The sequence below is a fragment of the Aethalodelphis obliquidens genome, unplaced genomic scaffold (assembly GCF_003676395.1).
Source record: "Aethalodelphis obliquidens isolate GAN/ISIS:26980383/991018 unplaced genomic scaffold, ASM367639v1 scaffold8, whole genome shotgun sequence".
NCBI lineage: Eukaryota > Metazoa > Chordata > Mammalia > Artiodactyla > Delphinidae > Aethalodelphis > Aethalodelphis obliquidens.
This window is the reverse complement of record NW_020837952.1, coordinates 24,671,096-24,689,737: the sequence shown is the minus strand read 5'-3', so window position 1 is coordinate 24,689,737 and position 18,642 is coordinate 24,671,096. Positions and strand designations below refer to the sequence as shown.

General features: G+C 38.6%; 1 protein-coding gene across 4 annotated transcripts in view; it reads right to left on the bottom strand.

Moving 5' to 3' along the window:
• The window catches only part of NAV3 (neuron navigator 3), a 592,658-nt gene that overhangs the window by 145,623 nt on the left and 428,393 nt on the right, over positions 1 to 18,642 (bottom strand). For all 4 annotated transcript variants that reach the window (XM_027107085.1, XM_027107086.1, XM_027107087.1 and 1 more), the window contains exons 10-11: positions 7,045 to 7,153; positions 5,995 to 6,378 (exon numbers count right to left, since the gene is read on the bottom strand). In XM_027107085.1, coding sequence (XP_026962886.1) covers positions 5,995 to 6,378; positions 7,045 to 7,153 — 493 coding nt within the window. The remainder of the gene's footprint in view (positions 1 to 5,994; positions 6,379 to 7,044; positions 7,154 to 18,642) is intronic.

The window sequence follows — 18,642 nt, the reverse complement described above, 5'->3', positions numbered from 1 at the left end:
ATGGGCATATATTCCTAAAAATACACTGTTTAGCATCTCATGCATGTGAACTTCATATAAATTGAATCACACTGTATATATTCTTTTGTGACTTATTTCCTTCACTCTAAGTTACATTTTTGCAAATCATCTATCTCGATATGTATTATTGCATTTTTAATGTTAGTGTTATACAGCTTTGTTTTACAAGCACACTAGTCTATTTATCTGTTTGACTATTACAGACATTTGAGCTGTTTTTAGATTTTTTGCTGTTACAAACAACTCTGCCATGAACATCTGTATATGCACATTTCTTTATGCTCACAGGCAAGAGCTTGTCAAAGGTCTCTATCTAGGAGAGGAATCATTGGGTCAAAAGGGATACATGCACATATTCAAACCCTACTAGTCAATGCCAAAGAGTTTTCAAAACATTTTCAGAATAAACTTCTACTTGTCTATGAATAAGAATTCTCGTGTTGGCTTTAATTTACAAGTTCCAGATTACCAAGCAGGTTGATCAAATTTTTACTTTGTTATAGGCCATTTATGTTTTGTCTGTGAAATGTCTGTTTATGACTTTTGCTCATTTTTCTATTGGATTCTATATTTAGTTTTATTTTTTTCTTTCCCCATTGATAGTATACCTTTATTAGTTGTACGTCTTGTATATGTTTGTGGCTTATGTGGGGTTTTATCCTGACATTTTTCTCTTACTTATTTTTATGTGAAATTAATTCTTCAGAATAAAAAGAAACTTGATCTAGATACCTTTCTAACCACACACGGTAAATGCTTCTGTTATTTTTGTGTAGTGTTTTAGAATGTGATAATTAGCTTTTTTGAGATTTTTGGACTCTGTTCCCATCTCCCACTTTTACCTGGACCTTCTCTATCTTCACTTTTATTGCTACATCCTGTTCAGTCTGCTTCTACTCCTGGAAGTTTTCCCTCAGTGTGGGGTCCTGTCCTGGAAGGGAGCTGTGGCTGGAGAGTTTAATGAATACATGGGGACAAGATTGCTCCACTCCCTTCAGATGTGACCTTCAGCCCTTACTGTCTCTGGCTGGTCAAGTGGTCAAAACCTTCCCAGCTTCAGCTGCTATCTTCAGATAAGCCCTGTGTGTTTTCTAGTCAGTTTCTCTTGGCTATTTTGTGGTTCTTCTGTTCTCAGTGTCATCAGACACCCCACTACTACCTTCTGTTTCTTCGTACACAGATGCTGATATCATTCTGCTCCTTTGGCTCTTGACTGTTTGTCCTTCACTGCTTATACCTGGGGTTTGAGGTGATACCTTGTCATCATCTTTTTTCAACAACGATCATGGTTGTTCCCCGTGGTTTTGCTATCTAGTTGTTTTGTCTATTTTTGTGGGTATTTGGAAAGATTCACCTATGCCCCTACCATAGCTTCCTAGAATTCCGTTTTTACGTTCAATATCTTATATCAGAAACTGTATATAACAATTAGCTATTCGTTATGACATGAAAACACAGGGCATCTAAAATGTGTGTGTGTGTTTTCAACCTCTAAGGAACTTTAGTTCAGCGCTTAGAACACAGATCATGAACACAGATAATATTAAGGATTGTCCCCTTGATCAAAGGTGCTAGCTAGCTAAGAAAACTATACTAATAATGAATGATTGCTGTGAAGCTCTGTTATGTTTGTTTGTAAAAATCAACTCCTAGGAGAGAAATGTGGGCAAGTAGACATGTAGACAACTTCACAGGGTCAGTATGTCAAGATGGTTAAGAGTGCAGACTGGAGCCAGACTGCTTTTAAGTTCAAGTCCAGCACTGCATGCATCAAGAAAGTCTGAATTCTCAGAATGCCAATGAACTAACTTTCTGAGTTCTACCTAAAGTTACTTAACCTACCCATGCCTCAGTTGTTTCATCTGTAAAATGGAGATAGTAATGATATGCTTATCTCTTACAGTTATGGTGACCTAGCACATAATAAGTGCTATATAAGTGTCGACTAACGTTACTGGCTATTTTTTCCATTAGCATTTCTACATTCACTAAAAATAACTCTCATATCTTGAATATGAAATGAATAGAAGCATTGTGATTAGGAATATGTGGTTTCCCATGTACATCCTTTTAACCCAACTCAAGTAACCCTGCCCTTCCCAATGTCTTGAACGCTTCAGTTATCACAAAGTTTCCTAAAGCAGAATTGTGGGAGCATCAGGGGATTAAAGCAGCATTAAAGTATCCACTTCCCTTTTAATAAGTGTCATTCTCCAGAATTAAATCACTTTGCGTTTGGGCCATTTAAAGCAGGATTTTAGGTGATATTCTTGGCCCAACTATTTATCACTGTGACACCTGCAGATAACTTCAATTTCCACCCAATTAAAATATGTAACTTTTCCCCCAGTTTTCCAGGATGTTCCTTTTTTTTGCTTTACACATGGAGACTTTTTCAAAGAGATTCATTATAAGTAAGAAGCCTTCCTCTGACTAATTCCTAATTACTGGCAGATTCACATTCCCAAGTGCTTAAAGTAATTTTTGGAAGAGAAGAAAGAGATAAGCCTTTGCATGCTTCAAGAAATCTCGAATTCTCAGAATGCCGATTAACTAATTTTCTGAGTTCTACCTGAAGTATGTGAAAAAAATGAAACTCGGGCTTCCCTGGTGGCGCAGTGGTTGAGAGTCCACCTGCCGATGCAGGGGACACGGGTTCGTGCCCCGGTCCGGGAAGATCCCACATGCCGCGGAGCGGCTGGGCCCGTGAGCCATGGCCGCTGAGCCTGCGCATCCGGAGCCTGTGCTCCGCAATGGGAGAGAACACAACAGTGAGAGGCCCGCGTACCACAACAACAACAAAAAAAATGAAACTCCTTTCCCATTTACTTCATGACATTCCTTCTTGCATGAGAAGAATATCCAAGATTAAACATCTTCATTCATTGCTTTGTCTTTTGAGCCTTTTTTGTCCCTTTAATCACTAAAACATACTTTAAAAAATTGGGAACAGACAGTTAACTTTGTGATTCAATTTTTTTCGTGAATTGTAGCACAGACTTTTCTATGCCCTTTTTTCTTAAAGAAAACATCAAATTAAAATTCCCCCGGGATATCTTCCTATCTTTTAACTTTAGGCTGACAAATCGGGCTGCATCCCACTGATGTTGACAATGGTACACTACATCTGCTGGTGAGCAATGAGGAAGTACAGCACATCCTGGGTGTCCTCCCCATAACACCCCAGTCACCCTTGAGCTGAGACCGGCGACACTGCCTGCTGACCACGTCTAGTCACGCTCCATCCAGGGGACAGAACTCTGAGTCATTCTTTAAATTTCAGTGTCCTGTACTCTACCATGGGAAAGAGAACATGTATAAGGCCAAGCAGGTAAACATCATCAGAGGAAGTTTTCAAATAGGATTTGTGTTATTTTTACTTAGTTTTTTTTTCTTCTTCTTCTTCTGCTTTAGACACTGAGTATGAAAGACTCAACACAAAGCATGCAGACCACTAATGCGTTCTTACATGAACTCATTTGTGGGACTATTCAAGACCTCCTCTGAAAGGCCAACAGAGAACAAAACTGGAGAACAGACGTAAGAATCAGGTTTCCAGTGAGGCAGGAAACAAGTAGGAAGTACAAAGAATATACCAGTATCTTAAAAATTTCTCATTAGTTCTGCAGAGACTAGCCAGCTCTCATCAAACCAATTTCCTCTTCCTCCTGGGCACAAAGATGAACATTGGTTCCTGGCCTTGCTGTCCGTGAGATGGGGCTGCAGCAGTTCTGGGTAAGGAAATGTGGGTAGAAGTCATAACCCCCACTTCCAGACCTGGTACATATGAACTGTTCTTAAACCATGGTTCTTCCTCTCTTTTGTCATCTGTCTGTTGAAATCAACACCCAGAGTGACGTCGGCAGTTTGGTTGGATAATAGCAGAGTTACCTACCATCCATCTTAGTTCCCAACTGATGATCAGAAACACCAGGAGGGGTTTTATGTGAAGGAGGAATTAACTTCTTTGTGTTAAGTTACTGAGATTTTGAGATTTCTGTGTTACAGAAGTTAGTTGCCTAATACCGCTAGAGTCCTGGAAAATACAAAATGCTCCTGACTATAGGTATGCTGGTAAAATATACTACTATAAGCAGAACTCAGTTTTTTAAAAAATGACTTTCAAAAACCCCTTATCTAAGAATGTATATACATACACACGTACATACATATGTACACATATTACTATTCATTTATTGAATAAATGAGCAACTATAAAAATATAAAAACACTAACGTGAGTATATGTGGGCCAGTACTGTGTCTATATTGTTCACCACTGAACACACAGTGCCTAGAATGTTGTTTGGCACATAGGAAGAATGCAACAAATATTTTTGAACACATACATACATACGCACATACATTATTCAGCTCATGATCTCTCTTCTGTATTCTTTTCCCAGGATTCTTCACACCTCTCATAATTTCTACTATCTCCTATATAAGATCATATCCTATGATTATTAGGTTATTAATCATTAGGTTAATAATTATTACTGATAAAAATGTAATTGTGATGATGATGATAATTTACTGAACACATATTGTGACAGGCTTTGTGCTAAGTGCAATTTTGTGGGTTATTTTCTTCATTCTTAACAATTTCATGAAGATTTTGCAATTTTATCCTTATTACGGAAAGGAATTTGGATACATTAAGCTCTCAAGGAGTTGGCAGATAGAAAATGGTAGAAAGAAACTTAATTTAGACACTCCAACTCCAGGGGCAACTCAACTGCTTCCTACCCTAATTAACAATAACCTGTCTCCCTAATTGTAGACCTTTAGAAACTCAGAGAAGGTGGCCACCAGGAATGAACTGGTGGGTATCAGGATATCAAAGCAGAGCTGTTAAGTCTGATCAAAAGCTTTTTTGTACTTTTTAAGGTCTTGTTCCCATTCAAACAAGCTTTTCATGACTGAAGTCAGGAAAGGTTACTTGTACAGAAGAATGATTTCAGAGACCAGTCCTCTCAGATGCATAAGGACAAAGAAGAGGTAAAAACCTGGACTCACATGAAAAATATAGATAAAGTTAGTTGGGAAGATTTTCCTTTTATTACAGAGCCTAGGTTTTGAAGTCAGATGTATCTGAGTCCTAATGCAAGTCTAGTCTTTGCTTAGCTTTAATACAGTTGGGGCCAAGTGGGATCAGTTTCCTTATCTGTAAAACAGGTATAAAAATACTTACCTCATAAGGGTTGGTGGTGGGGAGGGGGTTAAATGAATTAATGTCCTTAAAGCGCTTAAAAAGAGTGAAGTAGGTAATAAATTTTCAACGTGTCAACTACAGTTATTAATAGAAGTAGTTTTAATTGAATATCCTATTTCCTCCAGTGGGGCTCATCCTCAGATTGAACTAAATATTCCAAGTTGCCAAAATGCTTTTGAGAGTTTTATAATCACAACTCTTTTTGGAATGTAATAGAAAACAGAAGGAAAGCAGGGGTTAACATAAAAAATCTGATGCCATCAAAAGAGAATAAATAGATTGAAATTTTCAGATCTAAAATGATTTTCTCTCAAGTCAGATTGGAGGTATATAATTGAAGAATGCTAGAAAATCTGTGTTCCTCAAAGCAGTTACAGGCAGCTTTGACAAGCCAAAAAAAAATCAAGCAGCTCAGCAAAACTCCTCCTATCTCCTTCCCACGTCCTTCACTACAAAATCTGTTATTTAAGAAGCATGTGAAAATCGCTCTGAAAAACACAGGGCACATGTGTTTCTCTGAACTAACAATAGAAAAAGTTAATGGATTATAATGAAAAGACTTTAGAGAAATTTTGGACATTTTACTGTTCATGAATGATTAGAAGAGAAGGCTGAAATACCCCCAAATAACCTTAGATTTCTCACATTTTCTAATGACTTTATTAACTAACCTATATCCCCTTCCTACAGCTACTGCATTGTAGTAGACCACCTCTCTTTATGCAATTCTGTTAGAGACTGGGGCCCAGGGCCACTTACCCACTGTTGATGTCATCAGCTCTGAGACTTTTCCCAAGGATATCACCATCACTCATATATCCACCAACATCGACTTCAGAAGACATGTCCAGGTCACTGCTTGCTTTCTCACTCATGTCAATCTGTGACATGTTTCCCAGCCGAGAGACAGCAGCTCGACGGAGAGGCGTAGTGTACATGAACCTGGAGGGGTCTGTGTGGATGAAACGACTGGTACTGCTGCGAGGGTAGCCAGCACCCAGGGAAGGAGCATCTCCAGCCTGAAGTCTAGGACATGCCTGGCCCAACCTCCAGGTCATGGGAGTAGGTCGACCTGTCAAGTTGGGTATAGTCCTGCCATTCACTTCCGTCGTCACAGTGCTGTCAAATGTTGTCTCCAGGGTGCTGTCAAATAAAATAGAGAAATCACTATATTCTGTTCACCTGGGGCCATAGACCCAGAATGCATGAAGACAGGAACGCCTACAGTTGAAAGTCATTTCTTAGAAGTATGTCCATTTTCATGAAAGTCAAATTATACATTCATTTTGAGATTCTAAACACCTCTGCAGGTATCAAAATGTAGGAAGGGGCATTCATCACAGATTTTTTGCTTTCAAAAGAAACGCCATCATTGCATTTTGGATAAAACAAAATATTGTTTCACATTCTCAACCAACCCTTAATTTAACCCATTGTAGCCTTCCCAGAACTTTTCTGGAAGTTAACTACAATTATGTTTGAAAGACTCTCTACCACCTCTCCTCAGATGCACTTTAATTACAACTTCCACCGTTGTTATTTGAGGCAGGCGTGAAAATCCATTTAGCAGTGATGGTGTTAGTTTCAGTAGCTAATTCAGTTTAAATGGGAAATTATACTGAAGAAGAGATGGATAGGAGAAAAAATCACTGGGTAGGGCTGAGAAGTCACCAGTTCACTGTCATATAAAATTTAAGTGAGAAAATAGTAAAGGAAAACTAAAATTCCTTCTTTATCATTACAAGAAGTTAAATGCTTAATTGTAATTTTTTCTTTATTGGCCCCCAAATAGGCAGAATTGCAGAAGACCTGTGACTTATCTGGGTCCCACGAAGACTGGACATAGTCTCTTCTAAATTCTGCCTCAAATCTGCTATATTTTTAACTGTTCTCATTCTTCTTGTTTCAGGGTCTTCACCTAGAAAAGTAACATAATAATAAGTTTTTTATTCATGCCATTTACTGTCCTGTGAATAATCTGAATAATTATAATATAGATATAGATATGAGTTCCTTTTTGCAAAAGTAAAATAATAGGTAGAAAATTCCAAATGACTATTATTATCTGAAATTATAATTTTTTTCTACAAATAAAATGTGAATAGAAACAAATGTAATGTTACAAGTAATAATCTGAAGTGGTGATTATACAACAGTATTTCGTAGGTCTATGACCTTAATCATTGCAAAATGAGGGAGTCATTTGGAAATATACTGTACAGTGCTCCATGTTTCTAAGCTTAATTTAAATATCTGAAACTATCTGGATCATAATTGCTTTCATAATCACCTATTTCAAAGTGTGCTCAGAATAGCTGAGACAAACTTGACTTATGTAGCAAGTATACATTTATACCCTGGGGGATCAGACAGAGGCCTTTTCTCATAGAAGCAATATCTTTTTAAGTCTTTTATTTTATTAGACTCATGAACCAAGATCCAAGAATTGGATAGCTTTATTTTAAACTATTTCTCCACTTTCTACAGGGAACCAAAATATCCACATGTGACACCAGAGCGCCAGTAAAGTCTTAGGCATCTAATCCAGTAATAAGTCTACACATAAAATAAACAGCTCTGCCAGGGTGACAACTGTTGGCCTTGTTCAACCTCTATCTGTCATTTGGGGGCAGAGGTGCCATTAAACCATTTTGTTTATGGCCATGTAATAATTCCCAGGCCAGTGGCCATTGAGATTGGTGAATCTGGATAGTAAGAACAACATGGAAAGGAAGGAGAGGAAACATAGTCTTAATTCTGTTCAATTTAGACTCAGCAGGATGTCCAGTGATGAGGAATTTTTTTTTTTTTTTTTTTTTTGCGGTACGCGGGCCTCTCACTGTTGTGGACTCTCCCGTTGCGGAGCACAGGCTCGGACGCGCAGGCTCAGCGGCCATGGCTCACGGGCCCAGCCGCTCCGCGACATGTGGGATCCTCCCGGACCGGGGCACGAACCCGCGTCCCCTGCATCAGCAGGCGGACTCTCAACCACTGCGCCACCAGGGAAGCCCGAGGAATTTTAAATAAAAAGAAAGAAGGAATAAAAAAAAGGGAAGGAAGGAAGGGGAATGAATGGATTAAGGGGTGAGAAGGTATAGGAAAGAAAGAAAAGGAAGAGGATGGCAAAGGAGGGGATGGTAGGGAAGGGAAAGGAATGCAGAAGGGATGGAAGGAAAAGAAAAAAAGAAGGAAAAGTGAAGGTAGAAAATGGCATGTATTAAATTCCAGTATGAAAACTGTCACATAGACAAGTCAAGATGCATATCTACCATCAGTTTTAAGAATACAGGGAGATATTCAACCTGTTCATTTTTCTTCCACAATATTCACGCCAGGTTAAAAAAAAAACCCCACACAACAGATGCACACAGTTAACATCTATAGTAGAATCTTAGAGTTGATGGGGACTTCAGAGATTGTCTTGCCTCACCTCTCAGCCAATGAGGGAAAACTCTTTGTGTCACTAGCGAGGTGGCCATGGGTCTCTGCCTAAAACCTCCAAGATTGGAAAGGCTTCCTCCTCTCCAGTAAGAGGTGACTCTTTCCAATATTAGGCCAATTAGGTCTCATTATAAAAACAATTCTGAGGACGAATAATGATTTGCCCCCATTTAACTTCCACCCAGGGGTCGCAATGGCTCTGAAACCAAATGAATAATTTTATATCACTTTACCATGGCAGCCACTCAGAAAGACAAATGCTAATTTCTTCTTCAGCCAAACACTACTATACTGTTCATTATCTTTCATCTTGAATGGTTGCCAAAACAACCACCACTCTGCTGCCAGTCTGCAAATCTCTTCCTTTTAATTTACCAATTATTTGAATGATTGAAAAGCTTAATAACTGTATTATTATTTCAGATTTAGAAAGTACTGAAAAACTTCCCTAACTTCCCTGTGTGTGTACACACACACACACACACACACACACACACACACACACACACAAATGGAATATTACTCAGCCATAAAAAAGAATGAAATAATGCCATCTGTAGCAACATGGATGGACCTAGAGATTATCATGCTAAGTGAAGTAGGTCAGACAGAGAAAGACAAATATCATATGATATCACTTATAGGTGGAATCTAAAAAAATGATACAAATGAACTTATTTACATAACAGAAACAGACTCACAGACAGAGAAAACAAACTTATGGTCACCAAAGGGGAAAGGTGGCAGGGGAGGGAGTAATATATACACATTATTATATATAAAATAGATAAACAACAAGGACTTACTGTATAGCACAGGGAACTATACTCAATATTTAGTAATAACCTATATGGAAAAATGATCTGAAAAGAATATATATGTGTGTGTGTGTGTGTATAACTGAATCACTTTGCTGTACACCTGAAATTAACACAACATTGTAAATCAACTATACTTCAATAAAAAAAGAAATTAAAAAAAAGAAATAAGAATATGTTGTACATGGCACAACTTTTCTAACCCTAATTCAAGTCATACAATTTCTAACCTCATAGATTAACATTATTTTAAAATTCAGAACTGTTAATAACCCTTAAGACTCTAATTATATTTTCTCTGGAAATTCTTCCCATCCTTCTCCTCATAAATATAACACAGCATGTTTGAGAAATGGCTAGAAAGAAGTCTACCTCTTATTTCCAAACAATCTGGTAGTAGGCTGAAAGAAAAAGAAGGCTTTGTAAGGAAAATCTTGAAGGGCAGAAAAAAATATCATTACAGTCAAAGGAAAGGCAGAGGTGAAGAAGAGATTTTACTTAAAATGGCAAAAGTAACAGTGAAGGATGAGACCAAACTAGAGACACATTAAAGCTAATATACAGTAGTTTATCTAAGATTTCACACAGTAGAGAAGCCTAAGATTCTAAGTGATGGTAAGAGAAAAGTCTTAAAGGAGAAAGTGCTGAGATGACTTTTATTGGAGGGAGTAAGGAAGGCAAGTCAAGTCATTGCCCTTACACAAGTTCCAAAAATACACCATTACAAGCTCCCTATCTCCTATCTCCTAGCCCCTTCCTTTGGGGAGAACTTTGACTTTGTAATCAAGCTGCATCTCAACTACTTGCCAATTGCATAATATTAGTAACACTGATATTTGAATTACTGTCAATATCTTTTTTACATAAACTTTAAGAACAGTGTATTTTCCGACATTCCATTTCACTCAGTATTTTTTAACACCTTCTTTATCTCCTTCTAAATTTCCTTCTTCCAATCCAACAGGCATCTTAGATCCTTGGATTCTTCCAATTGAATCCAGTGTTTCTTTGTGGTACGCGGGCCTCTCACTGTTGTGGCCTCTCCCGTTGCGGAGCACAGGCTCAAGCGACCATGGTTCACGGACCCAGCCGCTCCGCGGCATGTGGGATCTTCCCGGACCGGGGCACTGAACCCGCGTCCCCTGCGTCGGCAGGTGGATTCTCAACCACTGCGCCACCAGGGAAGCCCCTCCAGTGTTTCTTTATACAGCTTCCCTCATGTTTCAGAACCATCACTCTCTCTCTCTCCATTGTTTTTTCTCCTCATGACATCTACTCATGACACTGCACCACTCATGACAATCAGACAAATGGACCTTTTCCTCCCAACACTTACTGAGCAAAACATAATTGCTGCCTCATTCATGTCAGGAAAGATAATAACCAAATCAAAATTTCTTGCAGCAAATGTTCTCAATGACCCACGAAAGGCAAGATAAAGTTAAATGTACTTACAACCCCCCCTAAGGATTGCACAAGCCTGAAATATCCTGTAAATTTGTATCCAAATCCCATAAAAAAATAGAGAAATGGGGGCAGGGAGGGAATCACAACTGTGAAAAGGCCAAATGTAGAAGCGCAAACACCATTAAACACTTAGTAACAAATAAAAGTTAGCAGAAAAATGCACATGAGAAATTTAGTCACAAAAATGTATCCCCTTTCACTTTTATAATCTCAAAGCCAGCTATTATTCCTGGAAGAAGCCTCCTGTCAGACAAAATAGTAAGGGCTTACACACATTTTCCAGAACGGCATATTCTGCAATTTGCTTTGAGTTTTTCACATTAGTGCAAACTACTTTCTCTTTGCTTGTAACATCTCTTCTATTAGGACAGAGTAACAGGCTCAGTTTGGTGCTTTTGCGTTTTTACTTAATGGCAGACAGACCATTTAATCTGTGCAGTCCTGCCCTTACTTTTCAAGCTTTGATTACACACACTGTAATTAATAACACTGCCAGCCTTTGTCATCTTTTAGGAGGAAATCAAATTACATATGAATGAACCTGATTCACAGAGAATTATGTCCTCTACACCAGCTATATTACAAATGTTATTTTTTAGAGTACAGCTGCCTGATTTATTTGGAGAAATCACCCTAGTTTTGTGGATGACCCCAAAGGTGAGTTGGATAGAAAATTTTTCAACTCATCAGGTTAAACCAGACACTTTGGGGGAAAAATAGCAAAATATGGCTAACAGCTTTACCACTACCTTTTAAATATTCTCCTATATAGTTATAGCACAGACCCTACTCTGTCTGATTTATTAGGATATCCAAGAATAAAGAGTTGAACTCAGGGAACTCTGCCTAAAAACTAACTTGGAAGAAGCCATTTTGAGTCAGAAGCAGAACCTAGTCAAGCACGTAGCAGAAATCCTGCAATTCTTGTGTGCTGTGGGCTTGGATATATTTACCAACTTAACATGCATCATTATTTAGGGAATTGCATTGCAATGCTTCATTATCCTGATATGATTATTCATATCAGAGCTATTTGAATAAACTCTTCCTCTTACTTTCTCATTTGCATCTTTGAATACTGGCATATGCTAGGGGAGAAAAAAGCCTTAAGGAGAATAATCCCATAAATAAATTAGCAGATGCTCAGTTTAAAAACCATGGAATACACAGACACCTACTGAGAGATGACCCTCTGACAGTAATGCTCCAAGTTATTTATGTACAAACAGGCGTATGTCATATACACACCCAGCCACAGCATGCTATCATTTAACAGAACAACCAACACATGCTTTCAGGGGACTTTACTCTGGTCATATCTTTGAAAATACTTACATAAGAGGTACTTAGAACAAGATAAATGCTACCATTTTCAAGGCAAAGGACAAATATTATTTGATTCTACCGTTTCAGAGGATCAAGAAACGAAAAAAATTCTTAAGGATTAAGACTCCCCCTCTTGCCTTTGTACTGCATGCAGAGTTTTTTTTTTTTTTTTTTTTTTTTTATGAGAAGCAGTTCATCACGGAAAGCACACAATGGTGAAGAAGTAAATATTCAGTGTCTGAGCACCTGGTGTATTCAGATTCAGAAATCACTATTCCCGCAACTGTGGAAACATTACTCTTTTAAAGCTAAACTAACAAGAAAAATTGAGCGATATTCACCTCTGCTGTCTCTCTAAGCTTTCTTCTTCTAAAGCTGGTTCACTAAGATTCCAGAAAATCTCATAAAACCTCTTGTAACAGGAGGGTCTACACAGAGAATAAAAACAAACCTATATTTGGCTTCAGTTGTATGAATCAGAAACAAAGGGATCACTAGTCTGGTTTAATTCTTTCAAATTTAAAGAGTCCTATATGAAGTCCTTTGTGGAAATACACACTGACATAAAAGAGGATGTGGTCAATGGTTTAATGCTTATGACTTTTTGAAGAAGGCACCGTATGATATAAATATGCTACAGTAGAGCGCTGAAATTAGATATAACAATGAAAACGTATACAGTTTAGCTATTCAGGCAGGTGGCAAGACTGAAGAATTACTTCAGACATTGTCATATCTAATTAATTAAAGATTATTATCAGAAGTTACTCCTAAGAATCATGTCATCAAACAGGCCTACTTTGTAAAGTATCAGAACAGTTCACATGCATCTACATAGTAATTTAAATAGTTATAATGTACACACTCAGAAGTATTTTTTGCCCAACACTTCAAAAAAAAGTAAGTGAGTAAAGCTGTCAGAAGAGGCCTCTGCATTTCAAGTATAACTAGAATGTATGGTACTTGTCACCGAGGTACAAACAAGGCCATCTATTCAGACACCACTGAGGCAGCAGAAGAAACCTGACTATACAAAAAATTTACCCACGAGGTCCTTCATTCTTCATTCCAAATCTGTGGTGAGGTCGCCTTGAGGGAAGTTGAATAAATAGGCCCCGTTAATGACTAAGTAAAAAACAAATTTGGAGTTTTAAAATGTTAACACTTATTTATGGATGTCTAGAGTGTACTAGACTCTAGGCCAATAATGCCCAGGGCAGGTGGTTGCTATTTACTTTCTCCATATACACTTTACAACTAGTTCTCACAGTTCAGTTTTCTGAAGACAATCATTTCAAGAAACAAGGAATTTAAAATTGTTTTGAGTAACTACGGTTTCGAAACCATCAGTCAGAAGAACAGAAGCTATTGGCTTATGCAAAGAGGCAGCTTCTGAAAATTCCATCCTCCTTTTAGGAGCAGACCTGACTTACCTAACAAGTCAGTGTAAAGGGCCTGTTCCAGGTCGCCCAGCATTGTTAGGATCACATCCTCGTCCAGATGAGCTGTGCCTTCCCGCAGGCAGCTTTCTCCCTCTTCTTCGGCCCAGCTCCTGCCGATGCTGCCAGGCCTGGAGGACACATTTTCATCTTCGGACCGGCTGTCTTCATCACTCTCACCGTCCAAGCCTTTTCCGGAAGACCACTCTTCTAAGCTCTCACTGCCTGCATGGCTGGTGGGCAGCAGGTTCCAGGCCCCTGGGCCCCTGGTGTGGTACAGGGACTGCATGGACCTTGACAGGAATCTGGACAGAGAGCGCCTCTCTGCATAGCTGGATTCTCTCTGGCTGGCCTTGGCGGCATTTCCAAACCAGTTGGAAATGCGCACAGTGGGTCGCCTCTCCCCCTCACTGGTGAGGGACAGATTGGTCAGAGACTTTTGCTTCTGAAGGCAAGCTCCCTTTGGCCTTACTTTGCTCTGAAACACAGAGAGTTCAGCCGGCCGCTGCATGGCTCTCCTTACTGGCTTCTTCTTTTTCAATTGGACTTCATATTGTCTTTCTGCACTGAGATGCCAACTGGCCCTTTTGGTTTTAATTAACACTTGCACTTCAATAAAAGCTCAGGCAAGGCTCAAACATTCACGTTAGATTCTAGAGCTATAGTACAATCAATGAGTTGCCCACAATTCAGCTTGCCATGTCATGCCCCTCATCAGCAGTACTTACAAACGTTTTGCTTGTATATATCAGAAGCAGAAAAGAGTTCATCAAAGACACTGCTCCAGCTGAAAAGTAGCACAGGAAGCCAACTACGTTTTCCAGTCTTTATCCAATCACATGTCTCAGCAGGGCGATGGGTCCACATTTCCCTCTATCGCTTCTGTATTCCCAAACGCAAGGTAGTGAAGCACCAGCGATGTCTCTGGCTTTGCTTTTTTTCCCTGCCTCTCACCAGCCCTTCACTGATCTATCTGGGTCTGCAGCCCTTTACTCTAGAGGAACTGACAGGGTGCAGCATGTAGAGCCTCCACATCAGAGCCCCGTAAGAGCAGACTAAGCACTGAAGCCAGCCCTGCACGCGCCTCTCATGTTTTAGTATTCCACCTGCATTCTCAGATCTATGGCTCTTCCTTGCTGCAGTGGATGCTGCTGGCTGCCATGGCAGCAAACATCCTGCTAAATTAAAACAGAGGCACAGAAGCGGCTGTCCAGCCTAGCATGCCACAGGTTTCAAAGCCAAGCCTGAATGAGATGCTCCACGATTAACCCTATGCATGTTTAAATCACTCTCGGCTACCCCGCCTCAGATACGGAGAGAAACACACACACACTACATACACACTCACTCACATACATAACACACACTCCACGACAGAGAACGACAGACTAATTCTCTGTAGCTGCAGGCAGCTGAAGCAGGCAGATCTGTCTTCTGAATGTTGGGATTTGTGCTGTAAAAGCACAAATCAAATTCGAGAGTGTAAAGGACCTAAAAAACGGAGCGTGACACTCTCCGCCAGCAGACAGATAATGCTTTAAAGGGAAAGACTTCACCTCCTCTTTTAAAGAACAAATCCAAGGGCTTTTTATTCTGAAGATATTTAGTACAATCCTAATCTGACAATAAAAATCAAGATTTATTCCTATACAAAAATAGCGCAAAAAAAACCTCAAACGGTTTTTTTTCTTTTTTCTTTTTGAGAATGAATATTTTCACTCAAAGCGTATAATTGAAAGTTGATGGCCAAGTACATTGAAGATAATGATGTGACAAAACCCATAAAATGTATATTATGTTTTCTGACATAGAGCATTTTTCTTAGTCTATTCCATAAACCTATTACTGTACAATCAGCTCTTTAATATTTTGATAAAAAGCAGAAAACCTAAAGGGTAAATTTCTTATATTTATCTTGTACTGGTTATAATTACCATCCTGAAATTCTGATTTTAGGAAAACTTTTAAAACACTTATCAGGTATAGTAGAGACCATGTACCACTGAGAGCTAATGAGAAGAGCATCAAGGAAAAGCTTTTCAGATTTTTCTGCCCATAAACATTCCTCACTAAAAGGGGGCAGCAAGGAGAAATAGATTAAAATATTCGTGTCATTCAAATTGATATAATTCCGTAGCATTTTCTGAGCTAATATCATCAAATTAATTCTGATTTTTAACCTCCTGTTGCTAACTTCAGCTAGGGGGAATGCTCAGTCTTTTAACTATGTAAATTAGCATTATAATGTACACTGCCTATACCTTTACATATGATAACAACTTACTTTGCAAAGTTAATTATTCCTTATGCTCAAGCTCAAGGGTATATGTAAAAGGGTATTAGATGGAAGGAAGGGCAATCATTCGTGATAAAAATTTTTGCAATTAAACAAACCTGTGAATTATGAATACTGATTCTCAATTCTTCATTCTTCAAAAATAATCTATGTTTATACAAAATGTGCTTAAATAAAATGAGGGTACAAAGGCTGAATCATAGAAACTGACAATTATCCTTCTAAAAACATCATTTTATAAAGTGTTTTTCAAAAGATCAAGATGCTACCTCACTTTGGATTTTTTCTTCATTTGGAGTTATTGTGATCCAGTAAATCAGCAGATTATAAGACTAGAGTAAATTTGTTAAGGTTATGAAACTTTAATGTGTTTGATATGTATTACACTAAAGGACACAAGCAGCATCCTCTAAAGTCTTACAGATTCACAAAAAATGGAATTCTTACGCTTTAGGCATCAAAAGTTAAACTTGAGCATTATAAGTGAAAGCAATAAAGATGCCCTCTCCTTATACAAGGATACTTGTGTACCAGTCAGCTTAGACCAGTGGTTCTCAAACTTGAATGTTCAGAATCTCTCCGAGGGTTTAATACAACGTAGCCTGCTGGGCCCCAGCCCCATCTCTACTCATTCAGTTAGTCTGAAAGGGGCTTGAGACGCTGCATCTCTAACACATTCCCAGGTGATATAGATACTGCTAGCTCTCGAACGAACCCCACTTTGAGAACTTCTAGAGTGAGACTAGAGACTAGTGGTTTTCAACTGGGTCCTCCCGAGGGGACATTCAGCAGTATCAGAAGATAGTTTTGATTGTCACAAAGGTGGGTGTGGTGCTTCTGACATCTGAGAGGTAGAAGCCAATGATACTGCTATACACCCTATAATGACAGGAACCCCACTCCCCAAACAAAGAATTATGCAGACTACATGTTGATAGTTCCAAGGTTGAGAAATTCTGGCTTGGACTACATTATATTGTATTTACAAATGATTTAGAAATTTCAGCAGCTTACAGAAACAAAGATGCACTTGGCTCACATTAATGTCCACTCTATGTTGGCTGTGGCTCTGATCCAGGTACCCTTTATACAAAGACCCATATTGAAAGAGCAACTTCAGTCTAGGATAGGTTGATATCATGACAGAGGGAAAAAGAGATAAGAAACCTAAGCTTCTGCTCAAGAATGGCCCATGTCATTTTTCCACTCACATGTCATTGGTCAAATGAAATCACATGGTCCATTCTGATTCATTGGGTAAAAAGTATAACACAGCTGTAGGGGTGAATTTAGGAAGGGACTAAGTCCAGTGGAGACAGCAGCGAGAGGCTGGCTATTTTGAAGATATAACCCGAACAGAGAAAAGCACCAAAAGGGCATTTTTGCTTGTTTCTTTGTTTAGAGATATTGTCAACTTGTAGTTTTCCCCTGGGAACAACTACATGGGTCCTTAAGTTTACCTTGAACAACAGCAGGGAACCCAGTTATTGCTTCTCTAGAGGCAGTTATCTCTGCTTGCTTTGGGTGTACATTCATACATGGGTGTATTTACACTTACTTGTATTCAATCGTTTATTTATTTACTTATTTTTAATAGATTTATTTATTTATTTATTTTTAATAGATTTATTTATTTATTTATTTATTTATTTTTGGCCGTGTTGGGTCTTTGTTGCTGCGCACATGCTTTATCTAGTTGCGGCGAACGGGGGCTACTCTTCATTGCGGTGCGCGGGCTTCTCATGGCAGTGGCTTCTCTTGCTGCGGAGCACAGGCTCTAGGCGCGTGGGCTTCAGCAGTTGTGGCTCGCGGGCTCCAGAGAGCATGATCAGAAATGTATGTTACACAAGGTGGAGGAGGAAGCCTCGGTGTATGAGACAAATACGCCCAATCAACACTGAAAATGTGAATCGCTCTAATTTAGCCAAGACCTCACATAAAGTAGAGCTACTATAATGTTCTGAAAAGGAATGCTTTTGAGCTCTTTAGTAAACATAATTACAAAGTAGCTATTTAAGTAAAAGATCTAAACTGATTTAGTAAACATAATTACAAAGTAGCTATTTAAGTAAAAGATCTAAACTGATTTAAAATGACCTGAGCTTGATCATCTTAATCTTTATAAACACCCAAGATAAAGGCAAAATAAGTGATCATTTACACAGGTCTTAAATACCAAATACTTCCCATTATTCAATACAAAGTCTGGGAAGTCAGAAAAAAACACATGTAACCATTAGTTTATCTCTATGTTCAATTTAAATTCTTACTTCTAAAATGATTTCCTGAATTCATCCAATTATTTAATTACTTTTTTACAAATGACATATTGGCTTCACTGATTCTGATTCAGTCTGGCATCTATCACCATTTTTCAGTGGAATATAAATTCTAGATAAAGGTTAAAAAGTGGATTAAATAAATGTTATACATGTTGGTAGACGGTCTTATGCAAAACAAGGGGCATGTGTGAACCTATGTATTAAAAAAAATCTAAAAACTTTCTGAATGATTCCAGTGGAATGAAAAACAAAGCTCACTTTGCATTTGGCAGGATCTCTTGGCACTTGATGAAAGGGATGGTTTCTGAAGCCAGATTCTTTTTGTCAATGAATGAGAG